The sequence below is a fragment of the Gymnoscopelus braueri genome (assembly GCF_963280865.1).
Source record: "Gymnoscopelus braueri genome assembly, chromosome: 9".
Classification (NCBI taxonomy): Eukaryota; Metazoa; Chordata; class Actinopteri; order Myctophiformes; family Myctophidae; genus Gymnoscopelus; species Gymnoscopelus braueri.
Window position 1 is genome coordinate 39,799,579 of NC_137610.1, and position 24,838 is coordinate 39,824,416.

A 24,838-nucleotide genomic window follows, 5' to 3' on the forward strand; every position below is an offset into this window, starting at 1 on the left:
TGTGATGCTGCTCTTTCTCCTTTCAATGGGTCAAACTATTGACGTGCCAGAGGCCTTTCTCTTTTTGCTTTCTTAATCAAAATGTGCGTCACTGACATAAATTGAATAAAACATTTTGTGCTCAGTAGTAGATTATCCAGTGCTATGTGTTCTAACTGTGTTCTGGTTGTTTGGGAATACATTTCTGATTGCGGAAGGGACTGGAAAATAGTCATGGTCATTATATGGTACTGTGTTATTTATGTGATGTTTTGTTATGGATATTGATATCCTCTTCCACTTGTGAATGTAGAATATTTGACATTTGTCATGTGACATATCCTTGCTCATGTTTACATTATAAAAAGCAACAACTTTGAATCCTTTCACATTTGTTTTTATTGGTCAGGTCATCCAGCTACCTTTCCTTTGGAAATATCTAAAATGGTTTCATTCATTTTCTTTTAAGACATAGTAAACAATTAAACACTGATGAAATAAAACACATAATCCTTTACAGTATATTATGGCATTCAATCAATATATTACACAAATCATAATACTATCAGTTGTCATTCCCATGTTGTAACAGTTTTATGGCGCAAAAATCAAATGAGGCCGTTCTAGCCAACTCGTCAATCTCTGTAAACGGAGAAGGACATGGTGTGTGAATGTTCATTCTTCATTCTGCATTTGTGTGGTCAAAGCCTTGTAAAATTCCTGGGTAATACTAAACCTGAAGTGTTGCTCATAAGAAATGAGCAGGTACAGACAGTAGGTAAGGTGGTGGCCTCAAGGGACAGTGTATTGTTTATACATTTAGACCCGCTTTGTTTCCATCTATGGCTCGCCTTTATTGTCATTAAAATATTAATGAAACTATTAGCACAGGCATAAGCACCTTATCAGTACATTGTGGCTGCAATCCTTATAATCAGGTATAGTATACCATAATAGTACAATGCCATAAAATAAAACATTGCCAAATATTGTACTAAGTGTTCTGCTGACGTTTCAGTTCCATGTGAATGAAATGGTAATGGAATTGGGGTGATGTTGGATGTGCTCCCATACACGGACAAGCTATATAACTGCTCAACGCTGCAGTAGCTGGTTAATACTAGGGCTGCAACTATCAATTATCTTCTTAGCGATTACTCTATCTTACCTTTTTCATTCATAGAATAATCGAGAAGCGCATTTCTTTATATATATATATATATCAACGCGAAGAAATTCGAAGAGATTTTTTATTATACACTAAATCAATTACTTTGATTAACCACTTAAGCCCTATTATTTTATACTTTGTCGTACAACAGTCATGCAAAAATAGTGAAAATAGATCTCCAAGCTCACGAGTCGCAATGCATTGTGAGCTTGAAAATTAGCTGTTTTCGAAATTTTTTAAAATCGATTTGATTCAAATCGATAATGTTTTATAATCGATTAAATCAATTAGTTCGATTAACTGTTGCACCCCTAGTTAATACCACCTGTTCATTGGCTGAATCTTGTTATTCACTGCCTTGAGGGCAGGTGCGAGCTGTCTTGCTTCACATGCTTTTTCTTTGTTAACTGTGCCTAAGGAATCAAATATACCTACTAAAATGTAAATACATAACATGACAAGATAGAAATGCATCCATAACATGAGCAACCGTTTTATAAGGTTTCTTGCACACATTTACTGAAACAGATTTGCTATGATAAAAATCAAGCTTGGCTGACAGAAATCTAGTATGATTGGATGGAGAAATGTGTAACTATTGGCGCATGTTGTGTATTTATGCGTCTCTGTGAATTTGAGCCCAACAAAACTTTTTTTCTTTCTTTTTAACTTTTTTTCTTTCTTTTTGGTTGTTTTGCTTTTTTGGTCCAACACTGCTCTTGATAGTTGGAAAGGAGAATTATTGACACCTGATCTGTCAAATTTCTGTGATGATTGCAGCATGAGAGCTTGATCTTCCTAAAGTAATTTGTACATGTAACATGTAGCAACACGGTCGTGCGATGAAGTATAATGTAGGCTGAGTTGTTCTTCTAACCTGCCTTTCGATCTTTCAAAGACCTGTGACAAAGGCCGGAGGCCTTTGACCATTATTTATGGTTTGAAGATAAACTTAAAACCATAAAGAACAATAACAGCCCTCTGTAGACCCAAATAGAATTGTATAACATGTTTCCTTAGAATTTCCCCCTCCCCCAGTTGTCTAGTTAAAATGTGGTTATCAAAATATTATCTATGAGTGATTGTGCTCACATTTATCTCATGTTGGTGAATTATTGGTGTAATTCATGCTAATATGAACATACCTTTGAAAGGCCAATATTACCTGATATTGGTCCACCAATATACTGTATGTTGGGCCCTATAGTGTGTGTGTGTGTGTGTGTGTGTGTGTGAATGTGTGTGTGAGAAAGACACAGAGAGAGAGAGAGAGAGACAGATAGAGAGGCATACAGTATGGCATTAACCCAGAATTGTGTCAAAGGCGTGGAGACCAAAGGTGTTCTCTCCACTGTAGGCCACGTAGAGAAAACCATCCTCATCCTTCTCCTTGTCATACAGCTGGCCCATTGTGAGACTGCAACAGATTAGAAAGCAGATGGTCAGAGATCATGTGTCTGTGTTCAAAGGTTCTTGTTAGGTGACCCCACCTTTAGAATTGGACTGATATGTAACATACACATTCATAATGAAACTGTCACTTTGGCAATTATGTAAAGCTTTTAGCTGATGTTCCTATCCAAAGTGTGAGTGAGTGCAACAGTGGAATGAAATAGCATTAGATTTTCAGACCGCTACGCTGTAACAATGCTGTAACAATGCTGTAGTACCCATGTGTACAATTTAGTCTTTTTTGGTGTGACTATTGTCATGGCAGACCCCTGAACAGCATTTGTGCCATGTTTGGTGTCGTGGAATTCTGGATCAATCAGCAATCGTCGAGACAATATTCTAGGTGGTGGTGGTGGTTATGCTTTATGTACATGATATCATGGTCAGAAGTACATTAACACTTATGTCAGTGGTACGGTAGTTCTGCCTCGAGCACAGGGTAGAGATCATAATTATACTGTAGCTGCCTGAAGGACAAACTGAACCATAACAAGATAGGCTGTACCAAAACAATAGCTATTAGGCCTAGTGGAGACATTTAGGCTCTTGCAAGCTGTCAAATATCATAATGTATTGTAGAAGTATTATAAGTGATGGTATAATATAAAGGTTAGATACAAGCAGCCATATAACTTCTTCCTCAGTGCCATGTTTGGCCGCGGGGGCCCCTGGTGTGGCCTGTGGTGTGACTATTTACATGGCCGACCCCTAAACAGTGTTTGTGGCATGTTTGGTGAGGATTGGAGCAACGGTGTGCCTGTGGCCCCTGAGGGCCCCTAACATGGCCCCTGGGGTTCACAGGTGGCCCCTGGGGAGACTATTGTCATGTCAGACCCCTGAACAGTGTTTGTGCCAAGTTTGGTGCTGATGTGGCCCCTGGGGCCAAATGTCTTTGGAATTCTACATAACTGCGTTCCCAAGATATTCATAACTATAGCTGTGTGGACACACACACACACACACACACACACACACACACACACACACACACACACACACACACACACACACACACACACACACACACACACACACACACACACACACACACACACACACACACACACACACACACACACACACACACACACACACACACACACAAAGATACCAGAGTAGGCAGATACATGAGTCGTGATAAGATAAGACATTCCTTGAACTGAATAGTAAAAGGGAAGCGGTGGCTGTACTATATTGCCTTTCCACTCCTATTCACACTACTCCAGTGACTTGGTTGGTTGTAGGGTGTATCTCCTGTCTATAGTATCCTCCACCAAGACAATGACTGTCCATAGCTATTGACACTTGATCAGATGGTTATGAGACAAGTATGAGGCTATACCTCTGTGAGCATGAGTGGTATAATATGAGTGAATTATATTTTTATAGTCTATCGTTAGTAGTAAAAAGATTAAGTAAATCAAAGCAATATCAAAACAATGTCAACATATAGAGTACAGTTTTCTATGCATTTGTATACGGTGCATAGTTGTCAACAGTTGTGAAGCACGTGGTCATTTTTGAATCAGTGTCAATGTGGGAGATAGGAGTGGCTTCATCCCGTTTCACAGGGAGATTGATTTCACAGTTAAACAATTCGTATGTCCTGTTCTTTATTTACGGAAATGAAGAGACAAAGAGGTACGCCCTTACACGTGTAAATGGAAAGGGGGTTTATCTTAGCTTTTACTGTATAAGTATAGGATACCACAATAAAAAACAAGAGTTTTATGTAGTCGGTTTTCCTGTTGGGGAATTGACAGTACTGAAAATGAATTCACAGGCTTGAAAAGATCCTTTACCAGTGCTGCACAAACTTTTTGTTTAGAGTATTACGATGGTGCCTTGTTTATGTAGCATAAACTTTTCGTCTTAGATATGCTACCTGGTTCAAGTGATATTGATGTAAAAAAAAAGATAAACAACCACAACTACACATTATAAAGCAGTCAGGGCCACAATTCCTGTCCAACATTTTGAGGCAGTTTTGAGTAACAATGTCTTTTCATAAAGAGTTTGTTCCTTAAAGTCCACATTACAATTACTATGCCACTTGACAAAATACAAAATATGGCATGGGAATGTTTTCTGTGGAGATAAAGACTTTGATATCACTTCTAATAGGACAGTCATGGAGGGCATTTTGTGAATGGTGGTTACAGGGAACAGGTGATTGAACTCCCTTGGAACCCATTTAAAATAAATTGTGTTCCTTCCCATCTCACCTGGACTGGGGGACAGTTTTGTCCACAAAGAGGAAGATGGCTTTCTCCGATGGCAGCTGAATGCGTTTCCTGATGATCCACATGAACTGGGCCACTGTGATATCAGAGGGCACCAAGTACTTCCTCTTGTCAATGTCCACTATCTGTGAGCCAGATACCTTCTCCACTATCACCTGGCACAGGAATACAAATGTGAACATGCAGTACATGCAAGCGCACACACAAAATCACAGAGGCAACCAAAACAAACACAACTAGAAAAGTGCACTCATGGAGCCCGGCCGGGGGGATTACCCAGAGCCCGCAAACTTTGGAAGTCAGTCATAGGCAATCAGAACGGAATATGGAAAATCTGATCATCTTTCACATGACTCCAAAGATAACGTGTGCCGATTTGTGTGAGTTTTGGACAACATTTTTTGTAGTATAGCAAAAAGTGTTTGAGAAAAAACAAAGTGTGTAGTAGTACCGCAAAAAGTGTGTTTTGAAGAAAACACAAAATGTCGGAAAGGAATCCACAGGAAATTTTCATTTAATTGTACGACCTATGGGTCATCAACATGTACATACACGGACAAACATGTCTGTGGCAAGACATGTCTATGTCCGTGGCACATTTTTAAAAAATCAAAATAAAGCCTACTGTATATATTTTCTTCATTATAATGTAGAAACATAAAAAAATTGTTTGAATAACTTTGGTGACTCGTAAAGTAACATGCTCATTACATGTGTTGCAGGAGATTTTTTGTAGGCCCATTGCCACCCATTTTGGATGCTGTCAATGCACTGAATGGGACATTATCACGTTTAATCAGACTATTGCTAAAGCGAGCGAGTTGCCGTGCCGAACGTTGTGAAGTTCGCTTGAGCCGACTCAGCGCCGTCCGAGTTATGTACCGATAGGCACAGAATCGTAAATCATGTTTTGGGTGAGCGTTTGCCCCAACTTTCATCAACCCACAGAATAACGACAAAACACCTACTGAGCCTCGAGCCCCATTCAGTGCATTGACAGCATCCGAAGCCGGTGCTATTGCACATGGTACCTGTACACACAACTGTATCAGGTGAAGACAACAAGACAGCTAAAATAAATTATTGCTAATAGCTGCCTCAACTGTGAATATAGTAAAATGTTTTAGTTTTTCTTTCTTTTTTTAAGACAACAGATTCGTGGAGTGTATGTGGTGTGGTCAGACAATGAAATAATAAAAGTCAACGGCATGCGAGGGACCACAGTGAAAAAATGGTGCTGGAAAAGAGCAAAAACAGAAGGCATGTCATCTGTTCAGATTAGGGGTCATCACCATGCAAGCTTGTGATGGACATTTCCATAAATATTGTATTTTTGCCACAGACATGCAAAACGAGTAATCAGTAATATTACCAGAATCACATAGGCCTAGACCTAAATATATAGTCATAGTGCCATATGACTACACTCTATTCCACTGCACTACACATTTTTAAACGAGCCACTTATCAAGTAAATACATTTACTTACATCACAGCATGTTGTGAGCTTGTAGATCAACACTTTTCTTGCATGCCCAATATTGGGATGTCAGGTTTAAAGTGGTTAGCTATACTTTCGAAAACCTGGAGACTGGGAAATTATCCACTGTATATTGGCAGCTGGCAGTCCTGAGACAGGCATGGTCCAAGTATATTCCATGTTTGGGATTTCAATAATTGGGTCTTAGTTATCAGTACAGACAGTGCTTCCATTTTTTGTTTGTCAACTTTAATAGTTGTGGTTTCCATTAAGGTGAACAGGTACTGTAGTCTATGTTGATGAGAAAGTCTAAGGTATGCCGAATGGAACAATGGAAAATGACTTGAGTCAAAACATAATATGTACAGTACACGATGAGTGATTAATGAAGGACATGACAGAATAGAAAGGAATGCAGTGTCACAATAGTTTGATGCAAAAGTGCCTAACTTTGATCAGAGGTGAGGAGGTGGTCTGATGGTGAGGCTGTGGATCAAGGGTTTCCATGAATTATGATTGTGGAGTGTTATTATGGTTATTATTGGTATTATTGGACACTTTGAAAAGCTTTCTCTCAACTGACATAAATCAACTTACTTGTCCAGTTCTGCCCTCCTTTGCCTCTGTACTCTTTCTCAACAGATGACATGCCTTCTGTTTTTGCTCTTTTCCTGCACCATTTTTCACTGTGGTCACATACCATTGACATACTTTAAAAAATAAAAATACTAGTATCCCACAAAGGATTGAACGGATGTTTTGACATTTTCAGAGAATCTTGTTGTCCTCACATGATGCAATCATGTCCTGTACATGATTGCATCACAACATATACCACAAATCTCCTGCAACATAATAATGAGCATGTCATCCTGACACTTTGAGTCACCAAAATCATTCAAACCCATTTTTTAAGATTCAATTGTGTATTTAAGAATATGTTTTTACATTATAATGCAAAAGTATAGGCGATATTTTTCTTAAAAAAAGAAGGGGAAAAAAAGAGTGCCACGGACATAGACAAGTCTTGCCACGGACATGTTTGTCCATGACCATGTACGGACATGTTGATGACCCCTGGTTCAGAAGGAGCTATTTGCTACAAAGGCAAAGGAGGGCAGAACTGGACAAGTAAAGCTGGTTGTCGTTAGTTGAGCGACAGTGTTTCAAAGTGTCCAATAATGACAATAACAACTTTAACTAGACGCGTCGCAATTCAGGGCAATTGCAGAGTGTGGTTGCACTGACGCTAGTCGCGGGTCGCTGCCGCCGGGACTCGAGGAATACGCTGGGAGGAATACCGTCGGAGGCTGTGCCAATTACATTGTCACGTAACTCCTGAGATCACTTGCGTTTCATTTTGAGAGTATTGATCCCCCCAAAATAAGGTTTTTGCAACAAACGGTTACATTTTGGGGATTTGTTGAGTAAACCACACTTGACATGTGATTCAAATTTGGGATTGACTGGACGTTTTGTTCGTGATTTGTGGGCTTTTTTGTAAAACGGGCCCCTCCCGCTAACTTTGGAAGCCATTTACGGACGAACGGTATGGACTATCAAAATTCTGTTTCGGTCCAGATTATTGCATGGGTCCAGAGATCATGTGTACCGATTTTTGTGAAATTTGACCAAAATATGTGGGAGGAGGAGCTAAAAGTGTGTTTTGAAGAAAATTCAAAATGGCGGAAAATCTATCCTGACGCAAATGGGCGTGTATGGGGAGATGCGTCATGACCCAAGGAATCTAGGGAAAACGAAATTTTGATTTTACGACCTACGGTTCAAGAGTTATAGGCCAAAACGTAAAGGGGGCTGTTATAGCGCCACCATGTGGCCGATTAGTGTAATTATTTTTTCAATAATTTCGGACTAAATTATAAACCTCCTCTCCAAATCTGGTAACTCTAGCTTTTACGGTTTCTGAGAAAAAAATACTTGAATTTGAGTTTTTTCACTTTTCCATTAAAGCGGATGGGGAAATTTAATGCACTAATAAATCAATATCAATTAAACTATTTAACCAATCTCTTAGCAAAATACAAGCGCATGATTCCCGGTCAAGACGGTCATTTTGACATATGGCACGACATTGGGGGATAAAGACTGTGGGAGGAGATACGGTCTAAACTAAAGTTTATCTCCATTAATAATAAAAATCTATCCTGACGCACATGGGCGTGGCCTATATGGAGAGATGCGTCATGACCCAAAGAATCTAGGGAAAAATACATTTTGATTTTACGACATACGGTTCAAGAGTTATAGGCCAAAACGTAAAGGGGGCTGTTATAGCGCCACCATGAGGCCGACTGGTGTAATTATTATTTCAGAGAAAGAAATACTTGAATTTGAGTTTTTTCACTTTTTCATTAAAGCGGATGGGGAAATTTAATGCACTAATAAAGCAATATCAATTAAACTATTTAACCAATCTCTTAGCAAAATACAAGCGCACGATTCCCGGTCAAGACGATCATTTTGACATATGCCACTAAATTGGGAAAAATAAACTGTGGGAGGAGATGCGGTTGAAAAAAAAGTTTATCCAGAATAAAGTTTATCTATAACAATAGTCTGGTTGCCCATTCGGGCAACCACACTAATAACACTCCACAATCATAATCCATGGTAACCCTCCATCCACAGCCTAGGGACCTCCTCCAACCTAAAAGTTAGCTCACCTCTGATCAAAGTTAGGTGCCTTCGCATTAAACTATTGTGACACTGCATTCAATTAAAATCCTGGAATGCCCTTTATTAGAAGGATCCCTGGCTAATAAGCCAAATATGCCTTAATACATTATAATTGCCCTCTAGAACACCTTAAATATTTTATTTATTTTAGAAACAGTTCATGTGCAAAAAAAACATATTTCAAATATTGATTTGATGCTCATACTAACCTTAGAAAGTATTACGTTTTTTTTTCTTTTTTTTTCATATGCATTCCATAAATTCCATAGGGCTAGACCACACATGGACAAATGACACAACTGACAACTTGCGACGGGCATTGTCCCGCTTGAGTAAAAGATTAACTATTTCTAAAATACTAAAATATTTAAGGTGTTTTTAATTTTAGTTATAGAGGACAATTATAATGTATTAAGGCATATTTGGCTCATCACTCATCATGTCTCTCAAGTTTCCTTGTTCCAGTGTTCCATTGGCATTTTATCCTTGACATTTCCGTGAAAAGCATTTAACATGTACTTATTACGTCTAATAAATCAAATCAAATCAAGTGTAGTGTAGCTTGTAGTGTGTGTCTTTTTTCCATTGTTACATTTGCATGCTTTGGACTTTCTCATCAACAGAGAATACCCGATCACTTAAATGGAAACCACAACTAGCTATCGTACCTTGCCAAACCAAACCAATGGTTTAGCTGGTAGAACTTGATCTCCTTCTGTCCTTAAGTAACACTGTCTTTTGAAAAGCCAGCAATCTGTATATTAGCCATATGATGTATAATATGCAGTATGCACCCACTCACCTTTGCAGCTAAGTGGCCCTTTTGCGATGGAAGCACTGTTGTACTGATGAGACTCAATTATTATTATCCAAAATAATTAGGATTTTTTTCTTTGGTCGTTAAGTGGCTCAGTAGTTAATGCAGACATACTATTGTTTTAAAATGTGCAACACATTGGAATAGACCCTATGACACATTAGGAGTCCATTAGTATACATTTAGGGCTATAGGCTAGTGGCAATGGCCCCAAAAAATTAAGGTACCCCTACCGGAGGTAGTACCAAACACAACATAGTTTTTCTTCATCTTTAAAGGCCTCCCATACATGAAATGGATTGTTGTGTAAACATATTTTACTGCAAAAGTGGTGAAGTTGATATATAAAGTTATACACCCCAAACAAAAAAATAAAGCCTGGCCGTCTGGGGGTTGAGGCATAAAAACTCATGTAGATTCACAATGGAAGCTCTGACAGATTAAAAATGTGGCATAAATGAAGTCAGGACATTCCTCTACATTAAAAAAAAAAGACTGAATGTCAATATCTGAATGTAAATAGGAGATACGTTTGAACACATACCTACATAGGCGGAAATGTAAATCTATGTAGAATGTTCTCTTTAGTTTGTAGTGACTCTGACATGGATTGCATAGCAGGACCTATGATGTCTTGTTTGAAAGGTGTGGTTCGAATCCAGCAATATACATTGTGTAAAAGTAGCTTTAATACTCATGGAGTTATGTCACTAAACGTATATGGTGTCCCAAATGGGGAAAACATGAAACAGTCCTAATGAAATCTACAGAATCACGCAGATTAGTTTTATTTCCAATTCACTTATCAAGGGTGGAAAAATATTAGCAAATTCACTTGAGTAGAAGTCCCTAAAATGTATGAAATGTCCCAAAGTTGAGAAATGGTTAAAACATTTATAAAATATATGCAACTTGAAATGCAGGCCTACAGTAGAACTATTAACAATTATTTGGCAAATCGGACTGAGGTAAACCGAGCTCCACCCATTTGATGATCCAAGTTATCCTCATAACAGCAAGTCATTCAATTCTGTAGAGCTTATATCATTTAAAATTATTTGGTTACAGGTTATACCAGTATGGCTCCACCTGCTCTATCTGCATCGTATTGCCTACATATGGACTTCTTCATAAACTGATAGGTAAATCATTGCAAATATTTTGGAATGTGAAAAGATGAGAAGGACCTTGCCAAATCAAGTAGCTAGCTGGAGAGTGGCCTAGCTTAAAGTTCCTTTAGTGTAACAGAGCCTGTCCAGAGGCTTACATTGACAATAGCAGCACACAATAACAGTTTCACCAGATTGGAACAGAGCTGTATAGTATCACTGGTAACAATATGGTTAGTGTACATATAGCCTAACAGTGTACGTATTAGCAAATTCACTTGAGTAGAAGTCCCTAAAATGTATGAAATGTCCCAAAGTTGAGAACATTTGAAAATATTATGCAACTTCAACAAGAAAAATTCAGGCGTACAGTAGAACTACAAAGAATTATTTAGCAAACCTGACTGGGGGAAACCAAGCTCCACCCATTTGATGCTCAAAATTATCCTCATAACAGCAAGTCATTAACTTCTGTAGAGTTTATATTGTTTAACATATTTGGTTACAGGTTATATTATTGTATTTGGCTCCACCTGCTCTGTCTGCATCGTAATGCCTGCCTACATGGGCTTTTTCATAAACTGACAGGTAAATCATTGCAAATATTTTTCAGCAAGTGAACAGATAAGGACCTTGGCAAATCAAGTAGCTAATCAGCTAGCTGGAATGGAACTTAAAGTTACATTTAGTGTAACAGAGCCTGTCCAGAAGCCTGGTTTGGACCCTGATGACTTTGCTACCAGCCAATCTCCAACCTTCCTTTCCTCAGCAAGACCCTGGAAAGAGCAGTAGCTGCACAGCTCCATCAGCACATGTCCAACCATGAACTCTTTGAACCTCTCCAGTCTGGCTACAGAGCCCACCACAGCACAGAGACCGCCCTGATTAAGATCACTAACGATCTCCTCAGGGCTGCTGATTTAGGCCACATCAGTATCCTGGTTCTTCTGTATCTCTGTGCAGCCTTTGACACCGTCTCCCATTCCATCCTCCTCGACCGCCTTTCCACCCACCTCAGACTCACCGGATCCGTTCTCTCCTGGTTCCACTCATACCTGTCTAACAGGCAACAGTTTGTCTCCATAAATGGATCCAGCCCCAGTAAACCATGGTGTGCCACAGGCTTCTGTACTTGGTCCCATCCTTTTCACCATCTACATGCTCCCGCTTGGTCAGATCATCGGCTAACCATGGTCTACGTTTCCACTGCTACGCTGACGACACCCAGCTTTACCTCAGCACTACACCAACCACTCTGCTACCTCCACAGTCCATTGTCAACTGCCTTCACGAAATAAAGACCTGGATGACCACCAACCTACTCAAACTCAACAGCAAGAAAACAGAGCTCATGGTCATGGGTCCCAGGGCGCAGCTTCAGAGGATTGGTGATTTCCTCCTCCATGTGGATGGTGGCTCCATCTCTCCATCCCCTGAGGTTTGCAACCTGGGTGTCATCCTAGACTCTACCCTCTCCTATCAATCCCACATCAAATACGTTACCAAATCCGCCTTCTTCCACCTAAAAAACATTTCCAGACTTCGGCCGTCACTCTCAAACTCTGTTGCTGAGACCCTCATCCACGCTTTCATCTCCTCCCGCCTGGATTACTCTAACGGTGTCTTGTTCGGGCTCCCCAACAAAGCCCTGGACAGAACAGACCTGCCCTGGACAGACCTGCCATAGGTCCTGCTATGACAATCCATGTCAGAGTCACTACAAAGTAAAGAGAACATTTTACATTGATTTACATTTCTGCCTATGTAGGTATGTGTTCAAATGACTGTATCTCCTATTTACATTCAGATATTGACATTCAGTCTTTTTTTAGAATGTAGAGGAATGTCCTGACTTCATTTATGCCAAATTTTAAACCCGTCAGAGCTTCCATTGTGAATCTAAATGAGTTTTTATGCCTCAACCCCCAGACGGCCAGGCTTTACTTTTTGTTTGGGGTGTATAATTTTATATATCAATTTCACCACTTTTGCAGTAAAATATTTTTTTCACAACAATCCATTTCATGTATGGGAGGCCTTAAAGATGAAGAAAAACTATGTTGTGTTTGGTTCTACCTCTGGTAGGGGGATCTCGAAAACTAAAGACCTTTTTGGCTGTTTGTCACAGGCCTACTAGGCCACTATGTTTTTGGTAAGATGATTATTTTGCATGTCTGTGGCAAAATGAAATACTAAATGAAAATGTCCATCACAAGCTGCCATGGTGATGACCCCTGGTCAAGAGTTATAGGCTTTTGTGACATTTTGTGCAAAACAAGCCCCGCCCTCGTGAAAACTTTGAAAGGCAATCGTAGCCTGATGGATACATCTTGATCATGTGACCACAGAGATAATGTGTACCGATTTGTGTGAGTTTTGTAGCAAAAAGTGTATTTTGAAGAAATATCTTGAAGATCTTAAACATTAACCGGCCTGTTATTATAGCTGCACCAAGAGGCCAATTGGAAAGATTTGGAGTGGAGGTTCTTCCTTGGCCTATTAGTATGGGTGCAAAGTTTCACACAGATTGGTCCAGCACTGCCGGAGATTAGCTGCTCACAGATAGACACACATATGGACAGATTTACAGAAGAGGAAACAAGTGAGTAGAAGTTCCAAGCTTCCGAATTCCCTTCTAATATTTCAGTCAGTTTCATTACAGTGGAAAGTGGATTAGTGCATTCTATGACATACTGTTTGCTCAATAAACCATAATGTTTTATGTCATGTTGGTTCAAGGATGTGTTTTATAGTTACATCATTTGTAGGCTACAGGTTCACAAGTCAGTGTGGGTTTAGTTTGTTAATGGGTACTAGGCAAGCCAAACCTCAATGACAATAGAGAAACAGCCTTGCTCATACTTATTTTCTTCACCCAAGGTGACCTACTGTAGCAAACGATTTAACCACCACACAGCCTACACAATGGGTGTGGTCAGTGGTCTCAGTGTCCCATTCTTTCCAGTAGTGTTCCCATTAAACAGGTGCAGAATGAAGGCCTCAGGACAGGGATAAAGTTAACAAGACATTATTATCAACACAAAAGAGCCCGGTACACAATACAAAGACGCATTTCTTAAGTGCAAGCATTTTAGCACCTACTGTTGTCCACGTGTTGAATCTGTCTCTCTCTTAAGTGAGAGGTGCCAATCTAGTTCTCGACTACCGCAAGCTCCTGCAACTGAGTGTGAAAAGTTTGTAACATAGCTGACTTTTTCTTTTTTACCAAGGTGATCAGAGCAATTTCCTTTGTTATTCAGTATGAAGCACTGTTTCAAAATGTTCAAACCGCTGGACCGAACGGCACCAAACTTTGCATGCACACTTCCAGTAGGCCAAGAAAGATAGGTTTCACCTGGATTCCTTGGATCATGACACAACTACCCATATAGGCCACACCCATTTCCGACTATATAGATTTTCCGCCATTTAACATTTTCTTCAAAACACACATTTTGCTACTACTACAGATTCCATCCAAAGCTCACATAATTCCCTACAAATTATCTCTGGAGTTGTGTGATAAATAAAATATGTATCATTCAGATTTTTCATATTCCATTCCGATGGCTATGGTTACTTTTCAAAGTTTGCGGTATTCTGTACAGTTTGCCTGTACTGCCTTCCGAAATGAGTGGAATGGATGTATTTCAGTATTTCTTACAAAAAACGCCATATATCAGGGTTCTCTGCAGGAACAAACTTCTTCTAGGTGCTACTGGAGGGGGGTGCACAATATGGACACAATTTCATATATCAATATTTATGTCAAATATCTCAACAGCCATACAATATGCAATAGGATTATGGGTTAACACTTATTTTATATTTAAGTGTAGCAACAGTGAAAACAATTTTTTTTCCAAAAAAAGCATTTTACAGTGCAATAGTGGTATGTTTTACTGACGTTTAGTCTCTGTGCTGACCAATTCAGTTTTGGTGGTGCTCGTAGACTGAACAGTAACCGGAACACTCGCCCCAGAACACACTCGCCCCCGTTTTGTTTGCGCACCGCTCACCCCCAGCAGTTCTTGTATTTGTTTTACTGAGGGTGACCTATTTAGACCTGAGGCCGATTCTAAAAAAATATTTATTTAAAAATGTTACAAATAGGGGTTCCCGCCAAAAATGGGTTAAGGTTAGGAATAAGGCTAAGTTTAGGAATAAGGTTAGGTTTAGGCAATAGGCATAGTTTTACTGAGGTAACATTTAAGAGTACCTGGTGGCGACCGTTCCGAGGTTGCCGGATTTGATCCGGGGACGAGCGTGTTTTGGGGCGAGCGTTCTTGTATTCGACTGAATCACATGTTCAGGGGCCTCTACAGCGCACCTCCAAAAGCTACTCGTAGGGGGCACCACAAATGCAAAACAATAAATGCTACACCCCTTCCCTTCCCCCCTGCTTCTTCGTGTCCTGACGTCTTCGCGGAGCGGCCTTTACTACAGTATGTTTAGAGTGAATCAGTACCGGGGACATATAACAAAATGTGTGCGTTCGACACTGATAAACCAAAGATAATCCTTTAACCAGGACTGTGGATGCATTTTGATGAGAAGATGATGCTCTGTTTAAGCAAGTAGTGTATACCTTTTGATATGTTACCCTGCTTGACGTGATATAGATGTAAACCAAACTGCACATATAAACCACACAAGGCCATAATACCCACTAAACTACTTAAGTAAAATGGGTAACAGTCTTTTCATAATACTTTTGGTCATGATACTTTCCTTTTCCTTTCCCTCCCTCCCTCATTCACTCCATCATTGCTATCCCCACTACCCCCTTACTCACTGGTACTCTGTCAGGGTATTTGTTGCGTATTTTGGCTGACTCCACACTTCTGTGTTCTGTGGGAGAGACAGGGAACAAACAGGAAGTCAGAGATTAAACGGATGAGCAGGGACTCTTGGGAGTCTCAGCTGAGGTGTTAATGCAAATAAGCCAAGCTTAAGACACAGTAGTGATTTATTTACAGGATCAAATACTGCATAAAAGGTAGACACAGCAACATATTTCTGAATCGGGGATAGAACCACATGCATCATACCAGGATAACAACAAAAGCAAATTAACTTTACACTTAATTCACCAAAAGACAGTAGCCTAGTCGAATCAGACTATCTGGTATCTGTCATTCTTGTGAGATACATTAGACAGTAGCCTAGTCGAATCAGACTATCTGTCATTCTTGTGAGATACTTTTTGTCTACGGATTCTAAACTAAAGGCCTACATTGTTGGATAAAAACTATTGAATTGGATCAGTGCTCTTTTCAGGTGATCAGCAATAGTAAACGTTGCATTGATTAATTTCTTTCCCCCTATACATCAACTTTATAAGCAGGATCAGATTCACTGTAGGCAGACTGACTAAAGGCCTTTGGGGCATGGCGTAAGGTGTGGTAAATCCATTAATGTTCAAGATACCCTCTCATTACCCTAGATACAAAGCCTACTTTTGGTAGTATCTCTGCAGAATTAACAGCCAAGTTGGGAAAAGAAATATATAGATAGATATAGATTTGGTGTTGCTTAGGTTGACTTAGTTTACTATCAAGATATGCCAAATTATAGCAACAACACCAGGCCTATAATAAGAATCGACATTTCTCTTTTAGCTTATATTGCAAGGCAACCATGATCACAACACTACATGAGGCAGCAAGCAAATGTATTAAATGATGATCTGTCAGGGGCCAGGGCTGCACTACAACGACCTCCCATTATCTGAGGAGATAAAATTGTAAGTTACAGGGAGAGCATCATAGCATTTGTAGCCATCCTGAATGGATAACAGGTTGTGCTGTCTAAGACTCAAATTGGCATGCAATTCTGCACCATCAAGTCAAGGATGACATTGCAAACTCGAAACAGGAAGTAAAGGAAACTATAACTAAACGAATGATGCATGACAGTATCATCAGCACGTTTCATAACAATCATAAAATCCCTTTACCGAGGGAATGATCCTCTTTAAACATCCATTTCATTTTTGCTGGATCCTCACACTCGAGGCGTGATGCTATACTGTCAGAATGTAAAGTAAAGCAGGTCAGTGTTCGATGAAATTGAGCAGCGATCCAGATAAAGAGAAGATCAAAACAAAACGTCAACAATTCCTATCATCAACCAGAAGCTTCCAACGTCCTGTCTGTCTAGCAGTGGGAGGTGATGTCATGGCTGGTCAGACCATTATGAACTGTGTTGCCATATTTTGAGAGAGAAATAAGCAACCAGGTCTATGAAAACAAGCCCAAAAGAAGGCCACGCGATGCGACGCGTTGTGAGCTTGTAGATCTGCTACTTTCAAAGAAATCTTGAAGAAAAATAAAATGTAATTTTTTTTTAAATAACAAATGTGGTTGTATGGGGATGGGGCCCATGGGTCCTGACTCCCTGGCATAACATATTTTCAGATGGGGTGAACAGACAAATACATATTAATTTGGGGGTCTTTGACATGAAAATGTTTGAGAATCGCTGGTCTAAACAACCCAAAATGAGCAACTATACACTTTAGAAACAATTAAGCCCAAAAAAACACAACCCGCAACTATAATTACCAATATTTACAAGCAACTTTATAGAAAAACAAGCCCAAAGTCGCTTATAATAAGCAGACCTGGCAACGCTGCATGCAGGGGGAGAGGAGAGCGAGAGAGCGAGAGTCGTTCGATTTGCTCCGGTTGCTAAGCGACGCCGGTGGCGGCCATGGTAACCGTAGACGCTAAATCCCCAAATACATACTTCGGCGCACAACGGTGTCGCGCGTTGAAAATAGCCGATCTACAAGACCGCACGGCGCGGCGTCCCCCATGCCATGCGGGCTTGTAGATCGGCAATTTTCTGCACAGGAAGAAGCCCAGAACATGGCGCGGCTTAGTGAAGAAACTAGCAAAGCGGCGACACGTTTCCATGGTGAACCGTATAAAATGAGCACTAAAAGCTTTCGGGAGCAGATAAATGGCCATTAGTTCGTCAAGAGTTACTTTGTTTTTGTTTTTGCCGGTCCTTTGTAGTCTAGTGTGAACAGTGAACTGTCTAGTCGCCAGGAGTTAGCATCCATGCTAGCTTGACTGGTGAACAGCAGTGATCGCAGCTAAAGCTGATTCTGTTTGGGAAAAAGATTTTATTGTTTTTTTTTTTACCCATCGTCTGTTTCGTTTGTTATGGCTTTCTATGAAGTCTACTCTCACCCGGCTTTGATTCGGTACAAAAGCAGCGTCTGCACCAAAGCCAGTCTGTTTGTCACTGTGGTGTTGTGCCTCACATACATCCCTCCTCTCTTGGTGGCTTATAGGAGCCAAGGTACATGTACTGAATTGTTGATGATTTGGTTGCTGCTGCTGATGGTGTTGTTGCTGTTGAATAAATAAGCTAAGACTATATAGTCTGACAATAACCTTGTAGTGTGTTAGAAGTATAAATAACGCCAACAGCCAGGGTGGAAAAGTATAGTTTGGAAAGTATAGTTTGATTTGAGTAATTTCCAGGTTTGGATAAGTATGGGAAAAAAGAAAAGAGAGATAATAATATTTGTTTCTAGACTTCTAGAGTCGTTTTATAAAATGTAAAATTCAGAATTTTTCAAAAAGAAAGATTTTTGACAAGTATGTTTTATGTTTTGGCTGTTTCACTACAGCCAATGAAGCAGTCAATGGACTTGAGTTCTCTTTCTAGTTCACTGGTGAATTGTAAATGAACACCACTTCTGTTAACCTACTGTAGCGGTTGACGGTATACATTTACTTAAATTTACATGACAAAAACTCAATAGCATTCATTTCTCTATTTTAGCGTTGCATGGGCTTCACTTTCAACATAGCATCCTTATTTTGGGCATGTTATTATTATACAAAACTGTTCAACTTACTTTTTTTGCAACCGATCTACACTCGCTTTGCCACCTGTTGTGAGCTTGTAGATTGGCTGGCATAGCCAACATAGTCAGATTGTAATGTTGGATTTTTAAAACATTTGTTTACATAATAAACATCTAGCTATTTGTACTCAGATGTCAAATATGGTCTGAAAAATGCTGAGAATTTTGGAAATTAGAGTCAGGAATAGTATGGAATTTTAAAATGTGTAGGTCTTGGAGCCCTGTACTTTTGATTGATTGATTGAAGACTTTATTAGTTAGAAATGTAAACAGCACAGAGGTACAGTAAGACATTTAGGCTAAAAGGATAACACAAAAAAAGGCCTGGGGATAATAGAGAGCTAGAGAATTACAAATAACTAATTAAAGCTGCTTTGTTTTAGGTTTCTGGATCAAGAGGAGTACTTATGAGGAACAACCAGTTGTAAAGTTTCAATACCAGAGTCTCCTTGTCGCAGCAACTAGCATCAAGGGAGATTATGTTGCCTGGAGCACCTTTCCGCATTTTAACAACATGCAAGGAGCCAACCTCCGGATCCCTTCCATCTCCGTAAGAAAGGATTCTATTACTTAGGCCTGAAATTCACACCACTGCAGTTTCAGAGCCTTAATGGCTTCAAGGGTTGCATAACTGTTGAGGTCCTCGTGGCAAATAGATCACTCTTTCTTTGGATGCAACACTTGCTTGCTACAGATCAGAACAGACAGGTGGTGATGGCTTGGCCTCAGCTAGTCACTTTAATTCAGTGGCTCTCAAACTTTTTCATGTCAAGGACCCCCGAATTAATATGTATTTGGCCACGGACCCCCATCTAAAAAGATTTTGTACCAGGAACCCCCCACACAAAATATGCGTTTAAATGTTTTTTAAACACACTTTTAAAAAGGAATATTTCTATATGCACATCCACATATAGACTTGTTTGAGAAACTTGTAACAACCTTGCAACTTGTTTTGTTTTCTTGATGGACTTCTCAAAGTATATCATGTTTAAATACATGTAGCCTACTTGTATGTTTGTGCTTTGTTTTGTGCGCAATTGTGTCATTTATTTAGGTGAGAGAGGAAGACCAGAACCAGGATGGAAAGTTGGACCGTCTGGTCTTTCGACTGCAGCTTCCTCTGAAACCAGAGGAGCAGGTGTACAGTGTCCAACTGCTACTCACCTTTTCCTACCAGCTCTTTGTACGTGGTCTCTCTTGCTTTGACCTTTGACCTGCAAAGGTTTCTTGCAATTGCTTTTGTTTTCATCATTTGTATTTCTATTTTTTTCTTTTGAAAAGATGGCTCAAGTGCTTAACCTAAACCTAAAGGAACAACATTTGGATCCTGATGGTTCTTTGACATGTTCAGTTCATAAGTACATAAGAACAGTAAGTAAAAGAATCCTATGTGTGTTTCAATAGAGAATGTCCACGGTGGTGATGCAGACTCTGGCCTATGTTCAGCACTCTTCCTCTGTCCCTGGGGCTCAGCTGTTCATCAGTGGAGATTTGAGACTGCAGCAGAGGACGCCTCTGCCTCATCGAGGGCTGTACAATGTTTACAATGTGAGATGATCCCACCATATTGTTGTTTTTCATTTTTCACGTGTTTATTGAATCCCTCCATATTTTATATTTTCCACAACTTATACACAATATCACATTTTAACTGTGGCAAAACCATGATGAATGCTCTTATCTATCTACTAATTTGTTCACACGCGCATGCATGCACGTGTGTGCATGTGTGCGCACACTCTCTCACACACACACACACACACACACACACACACACACACACACACACACACACACACACACACACACACACACACACACACACACACACACTACACCATACCCATTGCCTAAATCATCATTATGAGAGATAAAACAGTAGTTTGAAAACAACGCCACTGACGTGACTTTTAATAGTGCACAGCCAAACCAGTTTCACTATTCACTTACTGTCGCACTGAACTAGCTGTCATACTTGTGACAATACATATATCTCACTATAGGCTGCCATGTGGATAAAATAGAGTGGAGATGTCTCGTTTATATATGAATATTTACTTAGAGACTTAGAGCCGTACTATCTTTTCGCCCCTGTCCGGCCGTCGGTGTGTGTCCCCGTCTGTGAACAGCTAATCTCCGGCACCGTAGACAACCCGGCCTGGTGGAGACTTGCGCTCCAAGGAGTGCCCTTTTCTGGTTTGTTATGAATTGTTCTCTGCAAAACATCTGTTCTTTGTGGTCAAGGTTTCTGTGATTGATGGTTCCAGCCCCTTCGCAAGTGCATATGATCTTGTCAACATAATTGGAGCATATCAGGATAGAAACTGTGAGTTGTTATGGTTTATTCATTATTACTGTGTACAGTGTGACCTTTGAGTGAAACTGAGTGAAGGAACATAGTGAACATAATACCATAGGATGAGTCGTTATGGCCTTCACACTAGTAAGCAATACTCTTTTTAAAGATTAGTGTCATAACATTTTATAAACGAGCATAGATAGACACAAACAAGACAAGATATAAACATATTCAAAGAGAAGAAGAAAACACCCTGTCTCAGTTCTCACCAAAGGCTGGGCAATATGATATTCTTATTTACACAAGATAAATAAAGAAACCTTGATATTATATACAGTAGATATTTTGCGATGAGACTATATTGTCTGGGATTTGTTATATTGTGATAATGGCATACTACTGTAAGTTGTCTTTTCCTGCCCGAGTATAAGGCCTATTTTATAATTTCAAGATTTTTCAAAGACAGCTCAAATAGAATAGCCAATCTACAACTTAACAATGCGGCGTTTTTTGAGCTTGTGGATCTGCTATTTTCAATATTTTGGAAAGGTTTTGAAAGCTGAAAATAAATAAATACATACATTTATATTATCATCACAATACGATATTATTGTCACAATACCAATATCGAGGCATTTGGTCCAAAAGATATTTGATATTTAAAATGTATATTTGATTTGGTCCATATTGCCCAGCCCAATCTCACCTCTTTCTCCTCTTCCTCCCACAGTGACCACGGTGCTGTCCTGTCCAGGTCCAGTGTGGACTGTGGGAAGAGCTGCTGGTGCCCCCTTCCAGCTCAACGCAGACATCCGCTACCCTCTGGAAGTGATTAGATATCCTTTAATAGGTGTGTGTGTGTGTGTGTGTGTGTGTGTGTGTGTGTGTGTGTGTGTGTGTGTGTGTGTGTGTGTGTGTGTGTGTGTGTGTGTGTGTGTGTGTGTGTGTGTGTGTGTGTGTGTGTGTGTGTGTGTGTGTGTGTGTGTGTGTGTGTGTGTGACGACCTTATAAGGGTCTAGAGGTTATAAAGGAGTAACACATTTCAAACCAAACCAGGGTCAACAAGAAAGGGTACAATTTATTATTAGGATTAAACTTAAATGTACAAGGGATGAATAAACAGGGAAAGCACACAGCTTCAGGGTGGCCAAAGCCAAAATACACCCTACCTGAAAATAAAACAACCTAATCTACACCAAAATAAAAAGTACAATCTAAACTCCCTACCAAGAAAAACAGGGACAAAAGGGGGAGCAAAATAAATGGCGGCACACCCCTACCAGCTTCCCAGTTCAAAAGCACTTCGGGGGAAAGGTTTGGAATATAATTTCCTGTCTAAGATTTGCTGATTACAATGGTCTCTACTTTAAACACTCAGTAAATAAAGTAACCTTTACGCACTAAGCATGAGAAGGTTAGGCACACAGCCAACAGACCTACAGTAGTAAAGTAAACACAGCTAACTAACAGAAAAGGGTTCAGCAGCACATGGTGACGGATGGCAAAAGGAGTAACCTTTACGCACTAAGCATGAGAAGGTTAGGCACACAGCCAACAGACCTACAGTAGTAAAGTATTGTCTATTTTATTTTGTCATACAATGTTATACATATATACTATGTATAATATTTACATTATATTGTCATATTGTCTATGTCCGTGGCACTTGCTTTCTTTTTCTTTATATACGAAAAATATTGTCTATAATTTATTTTCTTTTTTTAATATTCACATTTCTATGATTTTATTATATCCTAGGATGAATGGTACTGTAGAAAAATGTCATAACTCCATCCCGGGTCCGTCACAGCTAAAAACGCGCACCAATAGGCCTTGCGCTAGATATATAATTTGATAGTTTTTTTCCCCTTTTTTTTAATTAGATCTTACGTTCATAGTGACAGAACACTATGCAATGTGATTGTCTTGAATGCGCCCCACCTTAAGTCTCGCTAGACGAGATTGAAATCTCGTCTAGCAAGACTTCCGGTGTGCTATCAAGAAGCTATCAAAATATGCGATCTAGCACAAGGCCTATTGGCGCACGTTTTTAGCTGTGGCGGACCCGGGATTATGAAATGTTTCTACTGTACCATTCATCCCAGGATATCATAACGTCATAGAAAAGGTAAGAAAACCGTGGTCCAAAATTCCCCTTTAAACATGTGTTTGAATAATTTTGGTAACTCATAAAGTGTCGGGATGACATGCTCGTTAGATTTGTGGTATTGTACGTGATACCTGTACCATTATAACACACAAAGTGCCTCCTGATCCACCATGTTAAGATTCAACCCCACAGTGTTGGCCTTAACCATTACCCTCCACCTATAGACCTGGGTTCTGGGAGACCATCAAGTTTGCTTGGATCCAGTATGTCAGTGTCCTGCTCATCTTCCTCTGGGTTTTCAACCGCATTCAGATTTTTGTCTTTCAGAACCAGGTTGTGCCCACTATATCCATCCCACTGGTGAAGCCTCATCTCCAGTGATGTGGCGGAGTTGGTTCGACTCCCTTGTACACACAAAAGCACTGCAGTACAATATACTGTATAACACACTTTAAGGCTGGGCAATATATCGATATGATATCAATATTGTTATATGAGACTTGACATCGTCTGGGATTTTGAATAGAGTAATATCGTGATATGGCAAGTGTTGTCTTTATCTGTTTTATTATCACTTAAGCTCTCAGTACAGGGTGCTTTGTCATAGTCATAGGTGGAAGAGTGATTACATGAAAGAAACAAGAGTGCTCAAAGTTTAGTTTTTAGTCAGTGGTGGAAACTCCATTATTTAAGGAAGAATAGTTTTTTTGTACTGTACATAGCTTTAGGATGAATAATTGATTAATTAACTTTGATGAATAAATTTTTATACATTTGTAGATTTTGTATGTCATCTTTTAGTTTCTGTCAGTTTCCATTAATAGGTTTCAGTTTACAGACAGCAGGATTGTAAAGTACATATTGAGGTAAATTACACATAATAATTATAATAATATGGTCCCACTCCTTTGGGGTATTTCTGTCACAATACATTGGGGTATTTCTGTCACAATACATAAAATGTGTCCTCTGCATTACCCATTGTAAATATTAGGAGCAGTGGGCAAGTGCCATTAATACAGTGCCCCGGCAGTTAGGGGTTAAGTTTCTTGCTCAGGGACATTTTGACACATTAACCGGAACTGGGGGACAAACCGCCTGTTTCCCAGGCGGCCTCTCTACTCATTCAGCTATGCCTGACCAATGCCCATATTCAGCTATGGCTGCCCATGCGTATATAATATACATGCTCATTTACTTTGTTAATATGTGACTGATTGCAAAAACTACTTAGAACCACGTGTACTCTGGTTAAACAATAGAACTCCTCAAATTCAGAAACTGCATGGTTGGCAGATATTGTTCAGTATTTAAGAAAAAACAACATGACAGGTGCGTAGGTGTGGGAATTTGTTTCTGATTTGAAAAGAAAAATATTGCAGGTCAACACTAGCAACCTACTTTATATATTGTGGACATAAGAGTGGTTTTGATGACATTTTGGCATCCAGCTATAGGCAAAATAGATATTTTTGAGATGGAGTTGCTCAATGCTCATATTGCATTGATATTCATCAGAGGTGGATGAAGTACTCAACCCCAGTACTTGAGTAAGAGTACAGATACTCCTGGTCAAATTTACTCCACTACAAG

At 39.6% G+C, this 24,838-nt stretch overlaps 2 protein-coding genes across 3 annotated transcripts; one reads left to right on the top strand and one right to left on the bottom strand.

Moving 5' to 3' along the window:
* Positions 1-1,101: 1,101 nt before the first annotated feature.
* gabarapl2 (GABA(A) receptor-associated protein like 2) lies at positions 1,102-17,063 on the bottom strand. Its single transcript, XM_080437532.1, has 4 exons — positions 16,908-17,063; positions 15,744-15,799; positions 4,828-5,000; positions 1,102-2,567 (listed from the first exon to the last, which is right to left on the bottom strand). The coding sequence occupies exons 1-4, from the start codon at positions 16,939-16,941 to the stop codon at positions 2,453-2,455; spliced, it is 378 nt and encodes a 125-aa protein (XP_080293658.1). The 5' UTR covers positions 16,942-17,063; the 3' UTR covers positions 1,102-2,452.
* Positions 17,064-17,820: 757 nt separating this feature from the next.
* tmem231 (transmembrane protein 231) lies at positions 17,821-23,957 on the top strand. Of its 2 annotated transcripts, XM_080437360.1 has the most exons (7): positions 17,821-18,259; positions 19,217-19,383; positions 19,891-20,019; positions 20,241-20,384; positions 21,081-21,162; positions 21,866-21,971; positions 23,464-23,957. In XM_080437360.1, exons 1-7 carry the CDS (start codon positions 18,121-18,123, stop codon positions 23,624-23,626), a joined length of 930 nt encoding a protein of 309 aa, XP_080293486.1. In that variant the 5' UTR covers positions 17,821-18,120; the 3' UTR covers positions 23,627-23,957. The 2 variants fall into 2 exon arrangements, with proteins under 2 accessions (XP_080293486.1, XP_080293487.1); XM_080437361.1 differs by lacking the exon at positions 19,891-20,019.
* Positions 23,958-24,838: the final 881 nt, after the last annotated feature.